This window comes from Drosophila gunungcola, assembly GCF_025200985.1.
Source record: "Drosophila gunungcola strain Sukarami chromosome Y unlocalized genomic scaffold, Dgunungcola_SK_2 000041F, whole genome shotgun sequence".
Classification (NCBI taxonomy): Eukaryota; Metazoa; Arthropoda; class Insecta; order Diptera; family Drosophilidae; genus Drosophila; species Drosophila gunungcola.
The window spans coordinates 595,572-619,388 of record NW_026453196.1 but is presented as its reverse complement, the minus strand read 5'-3'; the positions used below and the strand labels follow the sequence as shown (position 1 = coordinate 619,388).

Genomic DNA, 23,817 nt, shown 5'->3' with positions numbered 1-23,817 from the left:
GCAAGGAGACGCCGATAACTAGCGGTAAATGGAGGCCTATATAACCGGCCGAGCACAGGAAGCTGGATCAGTCGATTCTACAAAGTCAACAAGTAACAGTCATTAAGTGAACAAGTAACCAGTGAAACATCGTGAAGGAGCAAGTAAAGCCGTGCGGAGTCATCAAGGAAACAAAATCGCTACGTCGAGACGTTCGGGACTTAGAGCTAAAGTCTCCGAATTGAGACACAGTTAGCTGAGGTCCTTACGGCATCAAACGGCTAAGTCCAGGCGTTTTGTTACAACTTCTGTCGCGATTTGAGCTGGGCATCCCACCCGGCGTGTCCGACAAAGTGAACAAATAGAGTCCTTCGACGAAGAACCGTGGGCTCAGAAGCAAAGTGTCCAGAACTAGCTACCTGCCTACAAGGACTGCATTGGCGAACTCCGGCGTATGCCTGATCGTCCTGCAGGAGCTGTACAAGGTCCTGGTGCGACTAGCCCGGAAGGACGCGCGTTTGCTCAGCTGGTGTCTCAAAAGGCGTATGCGTTGAGAGCACAGTGGTCCACCGCTAGAGTCCCAGAACGGCAGCTTACCGAGTCGCCACCAAGGAGGGGAGCCTGCCTACAAGGACTGCATTGGCGAACTCCGGCGTATGCCTGATCGTCCTGCAGGAACTGTACAAGGTCCTGCTGCGAATAGCCCGGAAGGACGCGCGTTTGTCCAGCTGGTGTCTCGAAAGGCGTATGCGTTGAGAGCACAGCGGTCCACCGCTAGAGTCCCAGAACGGCAGCTTACCTAGTCGTCAACAAGGAGCGGAGCTGGTCGAGATAGCTGGAGGCAGAACAAGAACAACGAGGACCCCAGGACGACGAAAAACGAGCGTCGAGCGAGCAGCCTATACTTCGGATTCTTAAGCCTGCGGCAGAGAGGGTAGGGGGGAAGCGTTCGTCTAGAACCTGGCGTTTGACCCAGGGACTGCTTGGGCGGGTTCCGGCGTACGCCTGAACCGTCAGGTAGAAACTGAGCCGACGTCCGGTGCGACCGGCCGGGACTAGAGCAAAGGACAGGAGGCTGCGGCTGCGAAAGGCGTACGCCTTGAGAGCACAGTGCCTGTTCACCCTAGTCTGGGAACGGTGACGCATCCGTCCCTGTAAACCCGCCGAGCCAAGGGTGGCAGAAGACATCGCAAGCGAAACCGGCGGGGAAGACACCACTTCGCAGCCGGCATGATCCAAAGGAAACACTCGAGCAGATAAAGGAAAACTGCACACCTGACTTGAGGATTTCCCTGAGGACATATAAGATAGACGATCTAGAGTCTCTAATGGTGCTGGCTGCCGAGTATGAAGAACTCGAGAAAGAGCGAGAAGCATTTATTCAAGAAAACAAATTTTCGCGAAGCAAAACAACAGCACCACAAGTCACGTGTAAAAGGTGCAAAGAAGAAGGCGGACACCAAGCACCTATTGACGGTCCAAGACAATGGACTCCAAACACCTACAACCACCAGAGCACGTTATGGAGGCCACCCAATACCAACCAGAGACCACCCAGCGCAGCTCCAAGAGCCCACAGCGATTGCCCATGAGCCTGTTGATCTTACCAGGAGTGGTAGACTCGCTGGTGCTGGGATGGAATTTCCTCACAGGAGTCGGCGCCGAAATAAGGTGTGCCGGACATACAGTGGTGATCCCAGAAAGAAGAAGGCACAACGGGTGGTTAGAGGAAAAATTGTCCGTGGCAGTGGTGCAAACCAACTCTGAGGAATGCGACGTTGAAAAATTCCTAGAGCAGGAGCTCGCGGAGTTTCGAACAATGAGTGGAACATCCAACATAGCCGAACACCGAATCACCATGAAGGACGACAAACCAATCAAACAGAGATACTACCCGAAAAATCCAAAGGTTCAAGGGGAAATCAATGCGAAAGTCGACGAGTTGCTGGAGAAGGGGTGCATAGAACACTCTAGAAGCCCGTACAGCTCCCCGATAGTCATGGTGAAGAAAAAGACAGGTCAGTGGAAACTTTGTGTCGACTTTAGACAGATCAATGCCAAATCCACCAAAGATGCTTATCCGATGCCAAGGATAAATTACATATTGGACCAGTTGAGGGAGGCGAGATACATAAGCAGTCTGGATTTGAAAGACGGATACTGGTAAATTCCTCTGGAAGAAAATAGCAGGCCATTCACGGCGTTCACAGTGCCAGGAAAGGGGCTTTTCCAGTGGAAAGTAATACCATTTGGTTTACACTCCGCCTCGGCGACTTTCCAGAGAGCACTGGACCAGGTTATTGGACCAGAGATGTCACCACACGCGTTTGCATACCAAGACAAAATCATCGTGATCGGACGGACACTGGAAGAACACAGAAGGAACCTGAGGGAAGTGTTCCGACGCCTTAAACAGGCTAACCTGAGGATAAATCCCGAAAAATGCCATTTCTTCAAAAGCGAACTGCTTTACCTGGGACACCGCGTTACGGACCGAGGAATCGGCACCGATCCCGAAAAAGTAGCAGCCATAGCCGAGCTGGAACCACCCACAACCATCCGGGAGTTGCGCCAATACTTGGGCGTAGCATCGTGGTACAGGCGATTCGTGCCCGACTTTGCGCGAATAGTAAAACCACTAAACGATCTAATGCGGAAAGGCACGAAATGGACATGGACTCCAGAGCACCAGCAGGCATTCGAGGAGGTGAAGGCAAGGCTAGTGGCCGATCCTGTGCTGGCATGCCCGGATTTCGATAAACCATTCGTACTGCAGACGGACGCAAGCCATTATGGTATAGGGGCAGTCCTGACGCAGGAAACTGAAAGCGGCGAAAAGGTCATTTCATATTCAAGCCGGACCCTAAATGGCGCGGAAAAGAACTACTCAACCAGCGAAAAGGAATGCTTGGCAATCGTGTGGCCATCCGGAAGCTCAAACCATACTTGGAAGGATACCACTTCAAGGTGGTGACGGACCATATGGCGCTTAAATGGTTGAACATCGAAAGTCCCTCAGGAAGAATAGCGAGGTGGGCCCTGGAGCTGCAGCAGTATGATTTTGAAATATCATACAGGAAGGGGCAGCTTAACGTGGTCGCTGATGCACTGTCAAGACAGCCTCTACCAGAAGCCTTTAGGCTAGCTAAAGAAACTCCGGAGGACAAGCAGGGAACATGCAGCTGGATCAAGGATATGTGTGAGAAGATTACCAAACAGCCACAGAAGTTTCCGGACTACATCATGGAGGGAGGCGCATTGTACAGGCATATCCCGCACAGAGCAGGCAGCGAAGACGTGGCAGCATGGAAGCTCTGTGTCCCACGGGGGCTGAGGGAAACAGTCCTGAAGGAGAATCACGACTCACCAGCTGGACACGTGGGAAGTCGGAAAACGATCGCAAGGATGGCGGCTCGATATTACTGGCCAGGAATGCATAGGGACGCCCGAGCACACGTACGGAAATGCGAGACATGCCTCAGGTACAAGCCCAACCAGATGCAGGCAGCCGGGAAAATACTGACGCAAATACCCGAAGAACCATGGGCAACGGTATGTGCAGACTTTGTCGGACCATTGCCCAGGTCGAAGCATGGCAACCAGATGCTGCTAGTGCTGATGGATAGGTGCCACTGCGAGCAGCAACGGCAGAATCTAGGTTCGGGGTCCCGAAGGTGGTAATAACGGACAATGGAGTTCAGTTTGCCAGCCGCGCATTCAAAAAATTCCTCAGCGAAATGTGCGTTAAGCAACAATTCACGGCACCATATACACCGCAGGAGAATCTGACGGAAAAGAGCAAACCGGACAGTTAAAACCATGATAGCGCAGTTTGCGGGACAGAACCAGAGGAATTGGGACGAGAAGTGGCCGGAGATTATGCTAGCGGTAAATTCAAGTACGTCAGAGTCAACAGGGTACTCCCCGTGTTTCCTCACGCAGGCTCGAGAGCCTCGACTGCCCAGCGCCCTGTACGACAGGGAAACCATCGGCACAGGAAAGCAGACGGAAACGCCTGAAGATAAGGCCAATAAGATGAAGGAGATCTTCGAAATTGTGCGCCGGAACATGGAGAAGGCTGCTCAGGACCAAGCCAGGCATTACAATCTACGAAGGAGGCAATGGAATCCAACGATAGGGGACACAGTCTGGGCGAAGGAGCACCATCTGTCAAAGGCAGCCGAGGGTTTCGCGGCAAAGCTAGCGCCGAGATATGACGGACCGTACACGGTAATAGACTTCGTCTCACCAGTCATTTGTAAAATCCGCCACAAGGATACACAAAAAGAACGAACAGTCCACGTCAGTGAGCTTAAACAACAAACACAAGAACTCGGTACAGACAAGCAAGGACAACACGAGCATGCAACGACAAAACGTGCAGACTATAGCGTCGGGCATAAGCCAGAGTCTATATAGACCGCAGGATAACACGAGCATGCAACGACAAAAAAGGTACAGACCATATCGTCGGGCATAAGCCAGAGTCTATATAGACCGCAGGATAACACGAGCATGCAACGACAAAACGTGCAGACTGTAGCGTCGGGCATAAGCCAGATTCTATATAGACCGCAGGATAACACGAGCATGCAACGACAATACGTGCAGACTATAGCGTCGGGCATAAGCCAGTGTCTATATAGACCGCAGGATAACACGAGCATGCAACGACAAAAAGTACAGACTATATCGTCGGGCATAAGCCAGAGTCTATATAGACCGCAGGATAACACGAGCATGCAACGACAAAAAGTACAGACTATATCGTCGGGCATAAGCCAGAGTCTATATAGCACGCATGACAACACAAACAGCAACAAGTAGTGCGGACTATAGCGTCGGGCATAGGCCAGAGTCTATATAGAACGCAGGATAACACGAGCATACGAGGACAAAAGGATGCGGACTATAGCGTCGGGCAAATACAGAGTCTGTATAGAACGCATGACAACACAAGCAGCCAACAACAACAAAAAGTGCGGACTATAGCGTCGGGCATGGGCCAGAGTCTATATAGAACGCAGGAAACAAGAAGGTACAGTGACCCAGACCACGTGGCAAACTGATTCTGCGTCGGGCATAAAGCCAGAGTCATCAGTAGGACGCCGCATGGAATAAGGTGATGCACATGTTGGTTACATGTTGGGACACAAACTGAAACTACTAGTGATCAAGGGAAGGAAACGGCACGATTAGTATGTGTGAACAGGAGCTCGTACCATAGCGTCGTTAGACTCTATACGGCAGAAACAAGACTAAAGGCAGCGTCGACCGAAGTAGAGGGAGAGACGGCACAGCAAAGCTGAACCGTAAAACCCAAGCGGCGACGAACTTACACGGGGAAGGGCGACATGAGAGAAGCAACGGGATCGCAAGCAAGAGCAAGAGAACACCCGAAGAAGGGATGCCCGAGGGAAATAACGGGAGGGTCATAAGGAATGACCAAGAACCGAGTCATCGTCAGGAGAGCCGCCAGCAAGAGGAGCCAATTCGAAAAGGAGAGTCAAGATGAGCGCACGCGTTACAAGAGCTGAGGCCCGCAGGAGGATGGCTGCCGAGGACTTGGCAGGATCCGGACCGGGGCAAGGACGGTCGGAGGACAGGCCTGTCGTCCGGCCCCCCGAACCCCGCGACGGATCCCAAGGAACCGACGACGGTCGGAGGCGTCATCGCCGGAGCCCACCGTCAGTTCCAATAGTGACGTGGTGATGGTGGACGATCCGACGATGGAGGCCAGCAGGTGGCGGCTGCGGAATGCCGCGAGCTCGAGGGGAGTATTCCCCATGGCTCGGAGGGCAGGGTCCACCAGGATTCTGCCGACGATGACCATGCAGCCGAGGCCCGCAGAACAGAGGCCATAATAGCGGAGTACCGCCGCCAGCATGAGCGGAGGCAGCAAGAGGCTGCGCTCAAGGAGCAGGACGCTCGGGAAGAGTGGGAAGCGGCGCTGAGAACTGCCGAGGAGGAGGAGCGCCGGATATGGGGCGACCCAATCCTCCTCAAGGAAGTGCCACCCCAGGCGGAGGGGACGCCCGAGGTTCCCATGACCCCGAGGTACGTCGTGGAGCCAAGGGAACGGGCAGCGGACCCAGCGGAGGAGGAGAACCAACCCCCGTCCCCACCCCCATGGACACCGGCACGCCCACCTACCCCGAGGTATTGCCCCGAGTGGGAAGAGGCAGCATCGGAGGAGGAGCGGCGGCAGCAGGAGGAGCGGCGGCAGCAGGAGGAGCGGCGGCAGCAGGAGGGATCTCCGGGTTACGCCCGGATGGACATCCCGGTGTCCCACGTCAGCCATGCTATCGGCTCCTTTCGAGGCGGAAGGACGCGTGTGGAGGCAGCACACCGTCACCTGGACGTGGCCGGACGGGGCCACTGTAGCGACGGAGGAGGAAGGAGCCCAAGTGTGGGAGGAACCCCGGGGAAACTGTCGCGAAACACGGTTGTGGAGGACCGCAGTCCCACCGGACCCCGCCGGAGTCGTGATGCCGACGCCGACCCCAACCCCATCTCCGCTGGCCTCGCCAGAGGTAGTCGCCGCTCAGCAGGAAAGGGTTGAGCAGGTAGGCCTTCCCGCCGAGGACGTGGTGGAGAAAGGGCCGTGGGTGTGGCCGGACCCGGTGGCACCCCCGAGGCCGAACCTGAAGCGGCAGTGTTCCGCGCCGGTGGTGGAGACGAGGCCCGCGTTCATACGGCAGGCCTCAGCGCCGGACTCGAGGCGCTGGAGGGAAGTCGTCGAAAAATGTAAAGTAAAAAGTAAGTAAAAATGAAAACACACAAAAAGGTAGATGTATATTGTCCATATAAGAAAAAGTACTTACACAGTAAAAATATGCAACAGGGATGAGGGGTCCAACCGAAAAGGGGGGGGGGGGTGAGGCGAAGCACATGTCGTCCAAATGTTGGGCAGTTTTTTCGTCTTCAGGCAAAGGGAATGCTGAAAAGAAGGAAAAAAGGTCAGATCGGGTTATTGAAACAAACGGCTCACTTACGAGAAGTCGCGAGGGCCAACCGGGAGGGGGTGCAGGAGAAGGCGCATAACCCTCTTCGTCAGGTCAAGAACGCTAAAAAAAAGAGAAAAGAACAGAGAGAAAGGAGAAAAGGAGAAATTAGAAAACTTACCCGGAGAAAATGTCCTCATCTGCCCAAAAAGGATGGGGGCGCTTGGATTTATGACCGATTGGCGCTGCACGATTGTGTCGATCGGTGGGCTCAAATACTGGAAATATCGACACAGGAAGTCACACCGTGGAACATCGATACATTAAGTGGCAACACCACGTTGGGTCACGGAACCGATAGCAACTGGAGACCGATCGATTTGGCGGAGAGTGACCATACAACAGAGAGTCACACGAGAGACTATCGATAACACCGATAACGACTGGAGACCGATCGGCACGATGTAGAGTGGCCATCCGACGGAGAAGACATATCGGGAATTCAAAAATCATCGGGGAAACGTCTGGGCGGGAATTCAAAAGTCTACGGGGGAAACGTCTGGGAGGGAATTTAAAGTCTACGGGGGAAACGTCTGGGCGGGAAATTCAAAATCTGGGAGGAGGATCGGCGCTGTGGAACTCAAGAAGGAGCTGTGAGCGTCGTGGGAACCATCTGGAAGAGCGAGTCGACTGGAAGACTACGGGCGAACGAGGACAAGTACGAGGAGAAGACACGTCGAGGGAAGGATGTCAGAATGTGGAGTATACCAAGGCAGAGAGAAGAGCGAGTCTCTTTTTCATTCCCGAAGTAAGGGGAGAATGTGAGGAGTTGAATAACTCCCCACAATTTAAGAAGCAAGCAGAGTAAGCGCATGCAAGCAGTGGCCTACCAGTTACCAGTTAGGCGGCGAATTCGCCCGTAGTAACGGTAGTGCGGAGAGAGAGAGTGGTGAACTGGGCACCAGACAAAGCCAAGGAGAGTCCGAGAGGGATAGCAATACAAGAGAGCGGCGAAGGGCCGTGGGCAGAAGGAAGTAACGGGACGGCACCGGACTTTGGACCCTGATATTGGTGCCGGGCGCAGAGGGCGAAAGGTCGAACGGTAAAACCGTGGACTTTGGACCAGGAGGCAAGGAGACGCCGATAACTAGCGGTAAATGGAGGCCTATATAAACCGGCCGAGCACAGGAAGCTGGATCAGTCGATTCTACAAAGTCAACAAGTAACAGTCATTAAGTGAACAAGTAACCAGTGAAACATCGTGAAGGAGCAAGTAAAGCCGTGCGGAGTCATCAAGGAAACAAAATCGCTACGTCGAGACGTTCGGGACTTAGAGCTAAAGTCTCCGAATTGAGACACAGTTAGCTGAGGTCCTTACGGCATCAAACGGCTAAGTCCAGGCGTTTTGTTACAACTTCTGTCGCGATTTGAGCTGGGCATCCCACCCGGCGTGTCCGACAAAGTGAACAAATAGAGTCCTTCGACGAAGAACCGTGGGCTCAGAAGCAAAGTGTCCAGAACTAGCTACCTGCCTACAAGGACTGCATGTGCGAACTCCGGCGTATGCCTGATCGTCCTGCAGGAGCTGTACAAGGTCCTGGTGCGACTAGCCCGGAAGGACGCGCGTTTGCTCAGCTGGTGTCTCCCAGAACGGCAGCTTACCGAGTCGCCAACAAGGAGGGGAGCCTGCCTACAAGGACTGCATTGGCGAACTCCGGCGTATGCCTGATCGTCCTGCAGGTCGTCCTGTACAAGGTCGTGCTGCGAATAGCCCGGAAGGACGCGCGTTTGTCCAGCTGGTGTCTCGAAAGGCGTATGCGTTGAGAGCACAGCGGTCCACCGCTAGAGTCCCAGAACGGCAGCTTACCTAGTCGTCAACAAGGAGCGGAGCTGGTCGAGATAGCTGGAGGCAGAACAAGAACAACGAGGACCCCAGGACGACGAAAAACGAGCGTCGAGCGAGCAGCCTATACTTCGGATTCTTAAGCCTGCGGCAGAGAGGGTAGGGGGGAAGCGTTCGTCTAGAACCTGGCGTTTGACCCAGGGACTGCTTGGGCGGGTTCCGGCGTACGCCTGAACCGTCAGGTAGAAACTGAGCCGACGTCCGGTGCGACCGGCCGGGACAGAGCAAAGGACAGGAGGCTGCGGCTGCGAAAGGCGTACGCCTTGAGAGCACAGTGCCTGTTCACCCTAGTCTGGGAACGGTGACGCATCCCTAGTCCCTGTAAACCCGCTGAGCCAAGGGTGGCAGAAGACATCGCAAGCGAAACCGGCGGGGAAGACACCACTTCGCAGCCGGCACGATCCAGCGAGGCGTTCAACGAGGGAAGGAGACGACGGCAGGACGTAATTCTACATAACCATTACACCACCCCGGCCGATGGTCAAGTCGGCGAATAAAAGAGCACTGCATACTCCCAATCTTTCTGTGTGTTTTCACTGGTCAAAAGGGCGGTCACGTATATATAAATTTGGTGGGACGAACACTTACATCTTCTGAGCTAGCCGCACGACATTCGTAGCGAGCAGATAATAAAGAAAATCAGTTCGTTACACCTGCTAAGCTCACGGCTTTAGCTTATTCTTTTCGATTTCCACCGCCAACGATACAAGTTGTCTGAAATAAAATTTCTCCAACAAGCAGACCGACCTCGTGGTTTGGCTACTTGGTTAGAAAAATAAACCGTGAGTAACCATCAACCAGCAGAAAAAGCAACGAAAACTTATTAGTGCTTTTATTTAATTTTGTTTAAAGAAATCTATTCGAATAACGCAACACGCGTTCAACGGTGGCTGAATACAGTGAACTATCTGAGGCCAATTCGGATGCTGGCTTAGCACCACCATATTCCTCCTGAGACCGCGCCTAACCCTAACCGCACTGGCTTACAACACGGCTCGTGGCCATAACTAATAGCGCTGCCTAAAAGCCGTAGCACGATCAGCAGCTACCCAGCAGCCTAATTCGGCCCAACAGCCAGTACAGCAATGCAGGTGCAGCAACAGCAGGGCTACCCAGCAGCCCAAATAAGCCCCAATACCCAGTGGAAATAGAGCAGAGCAGGTGCAGCAAACCCAGGGCTATCTTCAGCAGTTATACTAAAGCCTAAATAGGCCCAACAAGCTGTCCAATGTACAGCCGCAGCCGCAGCAGCATCAGCAGTAGCTGTTGCTACTCATCCTAACCCTACCTCAACATAAATCTAATGCACGTTGTTGCAATATTTTTCTCAGATTTATAAGAAAAAAATCTACCTAGTATGAACATAAATATTCGATACAAAAATGTAATAATTAAAATTAGAGTTCTTAATTTGCTGTGGTTATGAAATATTAGAGAGAAAAATGATAGGCAAAGAGATCAACGTTGCTGCTGCAAACCGGTAAAAATTTACAGTGAAAAAAAAAATATATAAAAACTTGGCGAAATAAATAATATGTGAATGTGCTAGTAAATGTGTAATCTCGCAGTTTAAACGCGCAAATTTTATAAAATTCATACCTAAAATCTTAACGAAAAATAATACACAAAAATTAAAAGTAAACTAAGTTGCCGAATGAAAACTAAAACATTGTTAACTAAAAATAAACCCAACGACCATATAGCTAAATAAACATGTACAAGAAGTCGCCGCTGCCAAAGATCTTTCGCCGCCGGAGTTAGTCGACTGTAAGTTACCTTTATCATACATTGTTTCATTATTTCCTTTATTTAGTTATTTCGTCACTGGTCAAACTGCATAAAATTTACGATGTTTTGTTTTTGAATATACATATTTGAGCGTTTACGCTGTATTGCTGACGGCTGCTCGCAAGTTCTAAAGCTTTGTTTTAATAAACGAGGGCCGCTACAACAGTTCTCTCAAGATTTACACGCGCAGTCACTTATAAATTTGAAAACCTGAAATTTTTACAATGATCGTATACTATTAACCTACATGATATTTTTATATAAATTTATATATATATATATATATAGCAATTATATTTAATCCCGTTCTCTTTCAGCAACTTTGAACTCTTTGCAATTTTCGATAAGAAAAAGAAAAGAATGAAATTAATTAATTAGACAGTTTTTTTTAGGTATGTACATAAAGCGGAAATTTTTGTGAAGCAGTAATTTTAAAATTATTTAGTTTTGGTAATACACCAGAATAAAGAAAAAAAAATAAATAAATGAAATCGAAATGATAGAGAGCTTTTGTTAGAAATAAAATTTACCTACATCTAATTGTTTAAAAATTTAAAACCACAAATATGAAAATTTATATGAAAACCATTTATTTTTCTTAAGACAAAGTAACCTACAAATAAACAAATTTAATAAAAAATATTATTTTATGAAACAACAACAAAAATATCTCAGCCCATATGAAAGGGATAGTTCGTAATTATAATTTGTAATAAAAGAAATGAATTTTAACTAAGTTTCTCCGTATCCGGGGATCATGGAAGTCGAGTGTCTTTTAAAAGGGTGATTGGTAGTCACTCCAAGGGATCCTGAAGAGGAAATGTTGGACCATTAGGATCACGGTAGGGTGGGCGTAGTATAAGGAGTGATGTTTTGGCAAGTGTATCTCTCACGTTTTGTTTTGTTTTCGTATTCTTTCCTTTCTTCAGCTCTTTTCTTTTATTTTTTTTCTCTAGCTTCCCCAATATACGCAAATGAATAGTACGCGAATTTTAATTTATTTCTACTAGCATACGAGCCTTATAACGTGGCGGTTTTCTTTTTTTCGTTAACCCACCCCATGCCGACCAGACATATGAAAAGCCGAGAATGTCGCGTACTCCGCAAACACGTCAATTTTTCCACCAGCTCTTTCTTAATAGATCGTGATATGCTACAGAAATAATTATGGCGCCCAACCGTGTGAGGCCCGACCTTGGCTGGCCCCGAAATAGAATTAAATAGTCAACTTCATCAAACAGTGGGTAATTTTCATATACCACTGGAGACTAAAAATATGGTCAGATTTATTACTTTTCTTTACCTTTTCTAACCCTTGATTTTGAGTTAAGATGTTTCTGGATTAGCGTACTATTAATATAGAAACGTTCCGAACAATTTTAATTTCGATGAGTCATTAAAGAGATAACAGCTAAATCAAGTAGGAACCTGCGATTGGATGTGGATATTTTAGAAGAAAATAAAAACTCTGATAGTACAAAAGGATTAGATACACTTTTACAAAAAGGGTTCTACCGTAACTTACAATATTCTTGCAAGGTGCTTAGGGTTTCCAAAACGCTGCTTTAAGATACGAACTAACCTCTTGCCAGGTCTATAAACTTGGATAAAGATGGCTATTAGTTGCAGTACCGCTTTGGAATTTTTGTTTTTTTTGTTGTTCAATTTAGTTATTGCAGGTTGCAAACAAGTAAAAATCGTAACAGAGGTGTGCCAGAGTGGAAGCTTTATTTAGTAGCTTTTAACGTTTTGGATCACACATTTGTACGAAGGTTGGAATATCTGCAATAGTTAAAACTAATTTTTGTTGTTTACTTTTGATACACAATGCTTAAACAATTATGATTACCAGACACGAAGATTGTTCTGATTCCCGGAAATTATTTGTAATTTCAAAGAAAAAAAAACTTTTTAAATATTGAGTTATCTTTTTGATTAATTATAAGAAAAAATTAATGCTTATTAAGAAATGTTAGGTGAAGACGAACCAGCAGAAGATATTTCCGTCACGGCAAACGGTGATTGCTTTATTTGTCTAAGAGGAATTGAATACGCTGCTCAGTTATTATCTGCTAACTGTGGTCATACTTTTCATCGAATTTGTTTTAACACAAAGGTCCGAAATCATAAAAATTGGCCTGTGTGTAAAGCAGATTTAAAATCCGGTAGTGAAAGTGCAAGTAGACCATCGAGTGCATTGGGTAGGTCTCAGATTGATTTGAGCAAGGAACTAGCAGGAAATCCTATTACAGACGACTTTAACATGGAAGAGTTACAGCAAGCCGTTAAGGAATCTAATAAAAGAACGGAAGCTTTAGCAGAAACTGTTAGCGCTGGGTTTCAACGAATGTTAACTCTTTTGGAGAACCAACAGCAAGCCCCAGATGCTGGTAATAGGCTAATAGAGAGTGATGATCAGCTTCAGGAAAGAGGGAACTTCCCTGCAGCAGGACATTCTTCGGCTACAGGAAATCTTCCTCCAATAGAAAGTAGGCCTGTAGCAGGAAATTCATCTCCAGTAGGAAATCGTTCTACAATAGGAAATGAGTCCGAAGCTAGGTTTTCGCAAATGAATACAGATTTAAGACCAGATCGTATTAGCCAGATAATGATAAACTGGAAACTGCGTTTCTCAGGCCGGTCAAACATGTCGATTGATGAATTTATATATCGACTTGAAGCCTTTACCTATCAAACTCTAAATGGTAACTTTGATCTAATATCTCGCTACATAAGCAATATATTAGACGGAAGTGCTAATGACTGGTTTTGGCGTTATCACAAAAGCGTTCAACTAAGTCAGGGTACTAGATCATTGCAGTGGGTAAATTTGCGTGCCGCTATGAGGGCTCAGTTTAAAGATGAACTTACGGATCTCAACATTCGCTCAGCAATAGATCGACGTAAGAAGAGGGAAAACGAATCGTGTGTGGTACAGTAAGTTTATTGAGAATTATGCTTCAATAACTTCTCCGCTTACAGATTCCTTAAAAAAGAAGAAAACATTTACGTGGTCTAGTGCAGCGGAGCAAGCATTTCAGGACCTAAAAGCAGCAATGTGTAAAGCTCCTGTTCTTCATATGCCAGATTATTCACAGCCATTTTATATACACTGTGATGCTAGTCATACGGGAGTTGGGGGAGTTTTAATGCAAGTTAACCAAGAAGGAGATGAAATTCCAATAGCATCTATGTCACGAAAACTTAATGATTGTCAGCGAAGCTATTCCGTAACGGAAAAAGAATGCTTAGCGGGCATTCTGAGCATAACAAAATTTCGAGCATACGTAGAAGGACATACCTTTACGGTAATAACCGACCACGCTTCACTAAAGTGGCTGATGTCGCAATCCGATCTAAGTAGCCGCTTAGCGAGATCGGCACTCAAGCTACAAGGATAAAGTTTTACCATTCAGCACAGAAAGGGTACTAGGAACGTAGTTCCTGATGCTTTATCACGGACGTTTACTGAGGATTTATCTAGTTTAGAAATCGAAAACTTCATAGATCTCTGTTCACCACAATTTCAATCAAAACAATATCAAGAACTAAGAGCAAAGCTAATGCAAGCTGAAAAGCAGTTTCCGGAAATCAAAGTCGTAAAAGATTGCATTTATAGAAGGACAGAGCATGCGTCGGCTGAAAGATTAGCGGATGATATGGTGTGGAAACTATGGTTGCCACAAGAACTAATCTCGGTTGCTTTACAAAAAGCTCACGATAGCCCGTTAGCCTCGCATTGTGGAATTAATAAGACACTAGAAAGGATTAGACGACACTATTTTTGGCCAAATTTAGTTAATGATGTTAAAGATTACGTCAACAATTGTGCAGTGTGCAAAACCACTAAGCATGTTAATTATGTTCTTAGACCTCCTCTGGCTAAAACAGGTGAAACCCAGAGGTTGTTTCAGAAACTTTATATTGACTACCTAGGCCCTTATCCTCGATCAAAATCAGGATATGTAGAAATTTTTGTGTTGCTTGATCACTTTACATAGTTTCCATTTCTAAGGCCAGTTAAAAACTTCACAGCCGAAGCTATTCTAAAATATCTAGAGGAAGACTTATTTCATTGCTTTGGAATACCTGAAGTTATCGTGTCCGACAACGGAGTACAATTTAAATCCAAAATTTTCAATAACTTGCTTAAAAAGTACGGCATACAGCATGCTTACACCGCTGTTCATGCTCCTCAAGGTAACGCGTCAGAGAGTGTTAACCGTAGCATTATTGCTGGAATCAAAGCTTATGTTCATCCGGATCAATCCAATTGGGATGTCAAAATTAGTAGCATATGCTGTTCGCTTAGATCTAGTTGGCATTCAGCGGTTAACAACACACCTTATCGCCTAGCTTTCGGTCAGCATATGATCACAGAAGGTTCTACATATAAACTACTAAGAGAACTGGATCTGTTAGAGGATCGGACTATTCAAGTCAGTCGAGATGATTCAGTCGATATGTTTAGGGGAGATGCAGTGAAAGCTATGAGGTAACAGCAACGTCGGAATGAAAATTGGTATAATTTGAGAAACCGAGAAGTGTCATTTACTGTTGGCCAGGAGGTGTACAGAAGAAATTTTCAACAAAGCAAGTTTGTGAAAGGTTTTAATGCCAAGCTAGCGCCAACTTTTGTGAAAGCTAGAATAAGAAGGAAGCTAGGTACAACCTATTACGAACTCGAAGACCTCCAAGGAAAATCAATAGGAAAGTACCACGCAAAAGACATAAAGCAGTGATAGATGTTGGCTCTCCAAGCGTGTATCGCACATTGTGTGTTTACACCTCCCAAGTGCGATTTTAGCGGTAGGGACTTGTAGAAGGGCCTGTTCGAGCTCTCTTATAAAATAAAAAGAAAACAAAAAGAAATCCCGAAAAGTAGGCAGTATAGCTTAGGTCTTATAGTCAGAATGCTAGCTTGTACCAAGTGCAGCCCATCATGATCAGGTGGCGCCCTCTAACGCGGGAACCCGAACTTTGTCGTACTGGCAACGCACCACCATATTCCTCCTGAGACCGCGCCTAACCCTAACCGCACTGGCTTACAACACGGCTCGTGGCCATAACTAATAGCGCTGCCTAAAAGCCGTAGCACGATCAGCCTAATTCGGCCCAACAGCCAGTACAGCAATGCAGGTGCAGCAACAGCAGGGCTACCCAGCAGCCCAAATAAGCCCCAATACCCAGTGGAAATAGAGCAGAGCAGGTGCAGCAAACCTAGGGCTATCTTCAGCAGTTATACTAAAGCCTAAATAGGCCCAACAAGCTGTCCAATGTAGAGCCGCAGCCGCAGCAGCATCAGCAGTAGCTGTTGCTACTCATCCTAACCCTACCTCAACATAAATCTAATGCACGTTGTTGCAATATTTTTCTCAGTTTTATAAGAAAAAATCTACCTAGTATGAACATAAATATGCTGTGGCTATGAAATATTAGAGAGAAAAATGATAGGCAAAGAGATCAACGTTGCTGCTGCAAACCGGTGAAAAAATATATATAAAAACTTGGCGAAATAAATAATGTAAATGTGTAATCTCGCAGTTTAAACGCGCAAATTTTATAAAATTCATACCTAAAATCTTAACGAAAAATAATACACAAAAATTAAAAGTAAACTGTGTTGCCGAATGAAAACTAAAACATTGTTAACTAAAAATAAACCCAACGACCATATAGCTAAATAAACATGTTCAAGAAGTCGCCGCTGCCAAAGATCTTTCGCCGCCGGAGTTAATCGACTGTAAGTTACCTTTATCATACATTGTTTCATTATTTCCTTTATTTAGTTATTTCGTCACTGGTCAAACTGCATAAAATTTACGATGTTTTGTTTTTGAATATACATATTTGAGCGTTTACGCTGTATTGCTGACGGCTGCTCGCAAGTTCTAAAGCTTTGTTTTAATAAACGAGGGCCGCTACAACAGTTCTCTCAAGATTTACACGCGCAGTCACTTATAAATTTGAAAACCTGAAATTTTTACAATGATCGTATACTATTAACCTACATGATATTTTTATATAAATTTATATATATATATATATAGCAATTATTATTTATATATATTAATCCCGTTTTCTTTCAGCAACTTTGAACTCTTTGCAATTTTCGATAAGAAAAAGAAAAGAATGAAATTAATTAATTAGACAGTTTTTTTTAGGTATGTACATAAAGCGGAAATTTTTGTGAAGCAGTAATTTTAAAATTATTTAGTTTTGGTAATACACCAGAATAAAGAAAAAAAATAAATAAATGAAATCGAAATGATAGAGAGCTTTTGTTAGAAATAAAATTTACCTACATCTAAAAATTCTTTATAGTATTGTTTAAAAATTTAAAACCACATATATGAAAATTTATATGAAAACCAGTCGAAGTAACCTACAAATAAACAAATTTAATAAAAAATATTATTTTATGAAACAACAACAAAAATATCTCAGCCCATATGAAAGGGATAGTTCGTAATTATAATTTGTAATAAAAGAAATGAATGGGTGATTGGTAGTCACTCCAAGGGATCCTCAAGATGAAATGTTGGACCATTAGGATCACGGTAGGGTGGGCACTTCGCCTTCCTGGCGTAGTATAAGGAGTGATGTTTTGGCAAGTGTATCTCTCACGTTTTGTTTTGTTTTCGTATTCTTTCCTTTCTTCAGCCCTTTTCTTTTATTTTTTTTTCTCTAGCTTCCCCAATATACGCAAATGAATAGTACGCGAATTTTAATTTATTTCTACTAGCATACGAGCCCTATAACGTGGCGGTTTTCTTTTTTTCGTTAACCCACCCCATGCCGACCAGACATATGAAAAGCCGAGGATGTCGCGTACTCCGCAAACACGTTAATTTTCCACCAGCTCTTTCTTAATAGATCGTTATATGCTACAGATCGTACATTCTACGTAAATGGAAATTCTGGAGCTACATCAAGAAAAGGAAATATAGGCGCTGGAGTACCACAAGGAAGCGTTCTTGGTCCGGTTCTATATACAATCTTCACCTCTGACATGCCTCTACCAACGATTGCCGGACAGCAGCATCCCCATGTCAGTGACCTGTTTAACAACATATTGCTCTCCACTTACGCCCACGACACAATTATTCTCTGTGCCAGCAAAGAAGCCCACTCTGCTATTAAAACCAACCAAAAATACCTCTCGCTAATCACAAAATGGGCTTCTAAATGGTGCATAACACTTAATGCAAGTAAAACAGTACACGTCCTTTTTTCCAGGCGCTCTACGGTAAATTTAATCGGACCAAAATCGCCCTCTATGAATGAAACGAAACTAAGTATCGCTACTTGGGGCTCTTACTGGATAGGAAACTAATCCTGCATCTGCATACAACGCAACTTATTAACAGGCTTCGTTCCACAGCTTTTGGTTTAAACTGGATTCTAGGAAATCAAAGTAAACTGCCAACAAGTAGCAAAATTACCCTCTACAAACAATTAATTGCTCCGGACTGGCAATACGCCCTTCCTATTTGGGGTTCTTTGATATCCAACACAAGGTTCAAACAAATTGAAGCCACCCAAAACAAGCTAATTCGACGTATAGTTAAAGCAAGCAGGTATATTAGAAATCAGGATATCCGAGAACTCTACGACATTAAATCGGCAGAGGATACATTCCATTAAGCTAGTAATAGACTTGCTGCTTCTTTATCCTGCCATCCTAACCCTGAGGCAATACAGCTGGTTACTCAGCCATTCATCCCTGAGAGGCTGGAATGGCCTAGATATAAAGCACAACTGGAACGTCATTTTCAGCTACAACGGCAGTATCCTACCCTAATGCGCCTTGAGCAGCAGCTACTAGAACGACAATCCCTAGAGCGGCTCAATCCTTGCCTCGGCGATTCAGAAAGTCCTGCATGTGGCCCAGAAATCAGCTATTCCTGTCGCACGTTTCCGTGTTGGATTCGGTGGCTGCTATAGGACTGATCCGGCCATGCTAAAAATAGGGAATAAAGCACGATTAGAATCTTTCTGTACTAAAACCATAAACATCAACGTTCAACTTACCTTTGCTTCTGTATAATTGCTTGTCGCGGCGGCGCAGCAAATGCAGATGTGGCTTCAAAAATCAGCTACTCCTGCCTCTTATTTCCTAGTTGACATTTGGTGTTTGTAATACGCCTGAATTAAACATGCTGAAACAAAAAAAAAAGAGATAAAAACACGGTAAAAATATTTTTGAACGCAAATTGCAATTAATAACCATAAACACACGCCGCCACACGCTAGATTTGGTCAAACTGCTACTCCTGCCCAAAAACCAGCTACTCCTGCATTTCTAAAATTGGAATTGGTGACTGCCATACTCTTGAATAAGACATGCTGAAAAAGAAAATAGTTAAAACACAGCAAAATATTTTTGCACGCAAATTGTAATTAAAAGCCATAAATACACGCCGCCATACGCTTGTTTTGGCCAAACTGCTACTCCTGCCCAGAAACTAGCTACTCCTGATTTGGTGGCTACCATACGCTTAAATTGGACATGCTGAAAAAAAAAAAAAAATTAAAACATAGTTAAAATATCATTGCACCCAATTAACAATTAAAAACTATAAATACACGTTAACCTATTCCTTGTTTCCTGCCCAATCCTTGCCTCGGCGATTCAGAAAGTCCTGCATGTGGTCCAGAAACCAGCTATTCCTGTCTGTATAATTGCTTGTCTCGGCGGCGCAGCAAATGCAGATGTGGTTTTAGAAATCAGCTACTCCTGCCTCTTATTTCCTAGTTGGCATTTGGTGGCTGTAATACGCCTAAATTAAACATGCTGAAACAAAAAAAAAAAAAGAGATAAAAACACGGTAATAATATTTTTGAACGCAAATTGCAATTAATAACCATAAATACACGCCGCCATACGCTAGATTCTGGCCAAACTGCTACTCCTGCCCAAAAACCAGCTTCTCCTGCAATTCTTAAATTGGAATTGGTGGCTGCCATACTCATGAATTAGATATGCTGAAAAAAAAGAGATAAAAACACAGTAATAAAATTTTTGCACGCAAATTGCAATTTTAAACCATAAATATATATACGCTTGTTTTGGTCAAACTGCAAAGGAAAAGAAAACACGATCAGAACAACTCTGCACACAATTGTAATTAAAATTATAAAGACAACGAATGCCTACTCTACATTCCTGCTCAAATCCTCGCCTCGACGCAGCTAAACCTGCATGCTATACAGAAACCAGCCACTCCTGCCTTGCGTTTCTTTACTGGACTTGATGGATGCCACAGATCCGTTTTGGCCATGCTGAAAAGGAATATTAACACAACTAAAATTCCATTGCACGAAAACTACAATCAACACCATAAAATCAATTTTAAAACTTATCTACGCTCTTGCCAATCCTCTCGCCTCGGTTTAGTAGCAAATCCTGATGCAACCCGAGACGCTAGCTACTCCTACTCCATTTGTATTCGATGGCCGCCACAGCAAATCCTGATGCAACCCGCGACGCCAGCTACTCCTACTCCATTTGGATTCGATGGCCGCCACAACAAATCCTGATGCAACCCGCGACGCCAGCTACTCCTACTCCATTTGGATTCGATGGCCGCCACAGGTCCGATTTGGACATCCTGAAATGTAAGAATAAAACACAGTTAAAGCATCTTCAATGCAATTAAAACCATAACTTTGACCTACAAACCTAAAACTACAGCATACATTTCCCAAGATACAAATGTAAACAATAGGCACGGCATTGCCAGCCCAAAATTTATTAACAGTTTGCTGTTGCCTATTGGTACTTTAAAAAACTGTTGAACGGTCACTATTCCCAAGCATGCAAATCTGAAAATCTGAAAAAAAAGGAAAATCTGAAAAAAACTCTTAACTCTGAAAAAACTCTGAAACTGAAAAGAAACTCTGAAAAAAACTCTGAAACTCTAAAAAACTGAAAAACTGAAAAAATTAAAACTTAAATAAAATAAATCCGCCGACGCTAATAGTTAATCAAACTACTAAGCCTTTAAATAGAAGCAACCCAAGAATTAGTAAGGCTAGTGCAGATATATTTGACGTGAAATTGTGCTGTGTGACGTGCAAAATTTTTCTTTTTGTAATGTGTGCGTAAACGTTTACTGTCTAATTTTAACCTGTTTTAAAATATGTTAAACGTGAATATCGACGCGCAACAAATCGTGCAAGTAGCTGTTTTGTGTATGTAATTTATACACTTTGACAAGCGTAAAAAATATTAACTTTCTGCAGCAAATTTTACCGCCAATTTTACAAACACTAATGCAATTGCCGCCTTTTTTTGTGCACACTAATACATTTGCTGCCTTTTTCTTGTGCACATCAATGCAATTGCCGCCATTTTTCTTGTGCACACTAGCGCACTTGCCGCCAAAACCTGTTGCATCCAAAAATCCCTTTTTTCACTAACACCAGAAGACCTAACGAAACTCTACAAAGCGAGGATTAGTGAAAATGGAGTTTGACAAAAATGAAATCACAGATAAAGGTAAAAAATCTGTAGCTATTACGCAATCTACATGTGACAGTGCAAATAAAATTAATAAAAGCTTAAATGAAAGTTGTATTGATCTTGCCAGTCCTGATAGGTCAACACCTGATAAAAGTATTACTACCTCTCCGAGGCTATCCTGGTTCTCTAACAGCCCGGAAAGACTATACGGCTAATGACCAGGACCTGCGGTCCAGCCAGAGTGCTGCTAAACGGCTCTGTAGTGAGGCGCCTTCAACAAGTATTCAGGCACTGGCCAATCTAAGGACAAATTTGGAAGGCACTGCAATCAATCAAGGCAGAAAAGAAAACTTCCCTGCAATTTTCCTTCATAGCGTCACCCTTATTCAACCATTACTGGACTCCCTCCTGGACACTCCAGGTCTAGCGGATAAATTTACTACCACCTGCTTAAAGGGCAACCAAATTAAAATTACCTGTAAAGACAAACAATCTTATTTACTAATACTTGGGAATCTTGAGGCAAATAACCAACAGACCCACACTCACCAGCTCAAATCAGAGCTTGGCTTTAGGGTAGTTATCAGACAATTGCATCATTCCACTTCCTGCTCCTTGATCAGCAAGCAAATTAGTGATCTAGGTCTGTCTGTCCGTTATGTAAACAATATCAAACACCGGCGGAGTCGCAAGCCTCTTGATCTTTTCGAGGTTGAATTGGCCCCTACACCAGACAATCTAAACGACAAAATCCTTGCCATTAACATGCTGGGTAACCAACGTGTAACTGTTGAGCGCCAGTTGCGCCGCCTAGACCCCGCCATGTGTCACCGCTGCCAGCAGTTTGGCCATACAAAGAATTTTTGCCGACGTGATTTTGTCTGCCTGAAACATGCTTATACAAACGCTGTGGATAGCAATCGTCAGCGACAATACCATCTTCCCCAGCCACCTGCGGTGAGTGGGCTCCCTCAGGCACAGACTCCCACGAAATCTCAAACTAGACCAAATCAGCGGAACCCCTTCCGGCAATCACCTAGCTCTGTAAATAAAGCGACATATAGTCAAATTGTTAAAAAACCTGCCCAAAAATCTTCTATCCACAACCCAGCTGCTGCCCACTTGAAGAAATTTCAACAAAAACTGCGTGCTGAAATTAATTTTTTAGATTTATCCGACAACTCACGTCCGTCTCCCTACGCTAGTACGCCACAAAATTAGCAGGGTCAGGACGGGCCCCAGCTTTGGACTCATCATTCTCCACACCATCAAAATCATGGACCTACTGTCACGAACTATGACATGTTACTGATGGTAAAAGAAAGCGTCGCCGTGGTTAACGAGATGGGTAAAAAAATGAATCCTTATTAAACCTTTTGCACATGAACCCATTGAGGAGGAATTTCTTCAAGTAGCCCCCATAGTTCTGAATATTGGCCACAACGAAAAAATCGTCATTGCTCCCATATATTGTCCTCCGACATATAATTGGTCTTCCTCTCATTTCAAAGAATTTTTCAGTCGTATGAGCAGACTCAACCCTAACTCAAAACTTATTTTATGCGGCGATTGGAACTCAAAACACTCTTAGTGGGGTAACACTCGTTCATGCCCTAGAGGCCGAGCTTTACTAAATGCTATTCGCCTGAATTCACGACTAAATGTGCTGGCCACAGGTGGGGCGACTCACTACCCGTTCGACAAAAGAAAACGCCCCTCAGCAATAGATTTTGCAGTCTATTCTGGTTTCAGTTGTGATAGAATTAGAACATATTCTGCACTTGATCTGCGTTCTGATCATCTTCCAATATTCATCGAGTTATCCATAAATGGGCCTTTAAATACTCAACCAATAAATCGCAAGCTGTTGCCTCATAACGCAAATGTTAACAAGTTTCAGAAAATTCTATCAGATTCTATCTTACTTAACACGGAAATAAGATCTGGTCAAGATATTGAGGACGCGATTAACATATTTAATCGAAATATCTATCAAGCAGCCCATGCTGCAACACGTTACTCAAATTCTAGACAATCAAACCGCCCAGGTCAAATTTTCCTTGATCATAAGCTGAGAAATCTACAAAATGCCAAAAAAGCGTGTAAACAAGATTTAATGAGAAGACCGTCTTCAGACGCTAGAAAAAATTATAAACTTGCAAACAAAAAATTCTTAAGTGCACTAAGGGAAGCAAAAACCAAACGAATTAATAACATCTTTAACAAAATCGACCCTACTGATCGCTATCGTATGCAGAAACTTTGGAAAATTACAAATCAATTCAAAAGGCAGCCCGAGCCAAACTGGCCATTAAAAACTCACATAAGTAGCATTAGTGGTAGTAATAATATTAACAATAGGCAAAATTTTAATTGGACAAAAAGCAGTGAGGAAAAAGTAGAATTATTTGTAAAACATCTCAAGGAAAGGTTCTCCCCAAAACTAACAAATTCTGAAGAACTTAGAAAACAAATTATTACTGAGAAAGAGGAAATTGTACGACATAAAAGACTCATCGTTGCTCCAAATTGGATTCAAAGAGAATCCTTTGGGGGGAGCCTAAATGGAGTAGGCGTTCCCTTTCGTCCCATCTCGCCTAGCGAAGTTACTTCAACGATTAAACTTCTTCAAAACAAAAAGGCCCCTGGAATGGACCAGATAGACAATCACGTTATCAAGGTTCTACCACAAAAGGCAATTATTTACCTGACAAACATTTTCAACTCAATTCTCA

The 23,817-nt window shown here is 44.6% G+C and overlaps 1 protein-coding gene across 1 annotated transcript in view; it reads left to right on the top strand.

Moving 5' to 3' along the window:
• The first annotated feature begins 3,781 nt into the window (after positions 1-3,781).
• LOC128261178 (uncharacterized) overlaps positions 3,782-23,817 on the top strand; it is a 57,795-nt gene continuing 37,759 nt past the window's right edge. Inside the window, exon 1 of the mRNA XM_052994727.1 lies at positions 3,782-4,315. Coding sequence (XP_052850687.1) covers positions 3,799-4,315 — 517 coding nt within the window. The 5' untranslated portion in view covers positions 3,782-3,798. The remainder of the gene's footprint in view (positions 4,316-23,817) is intronic.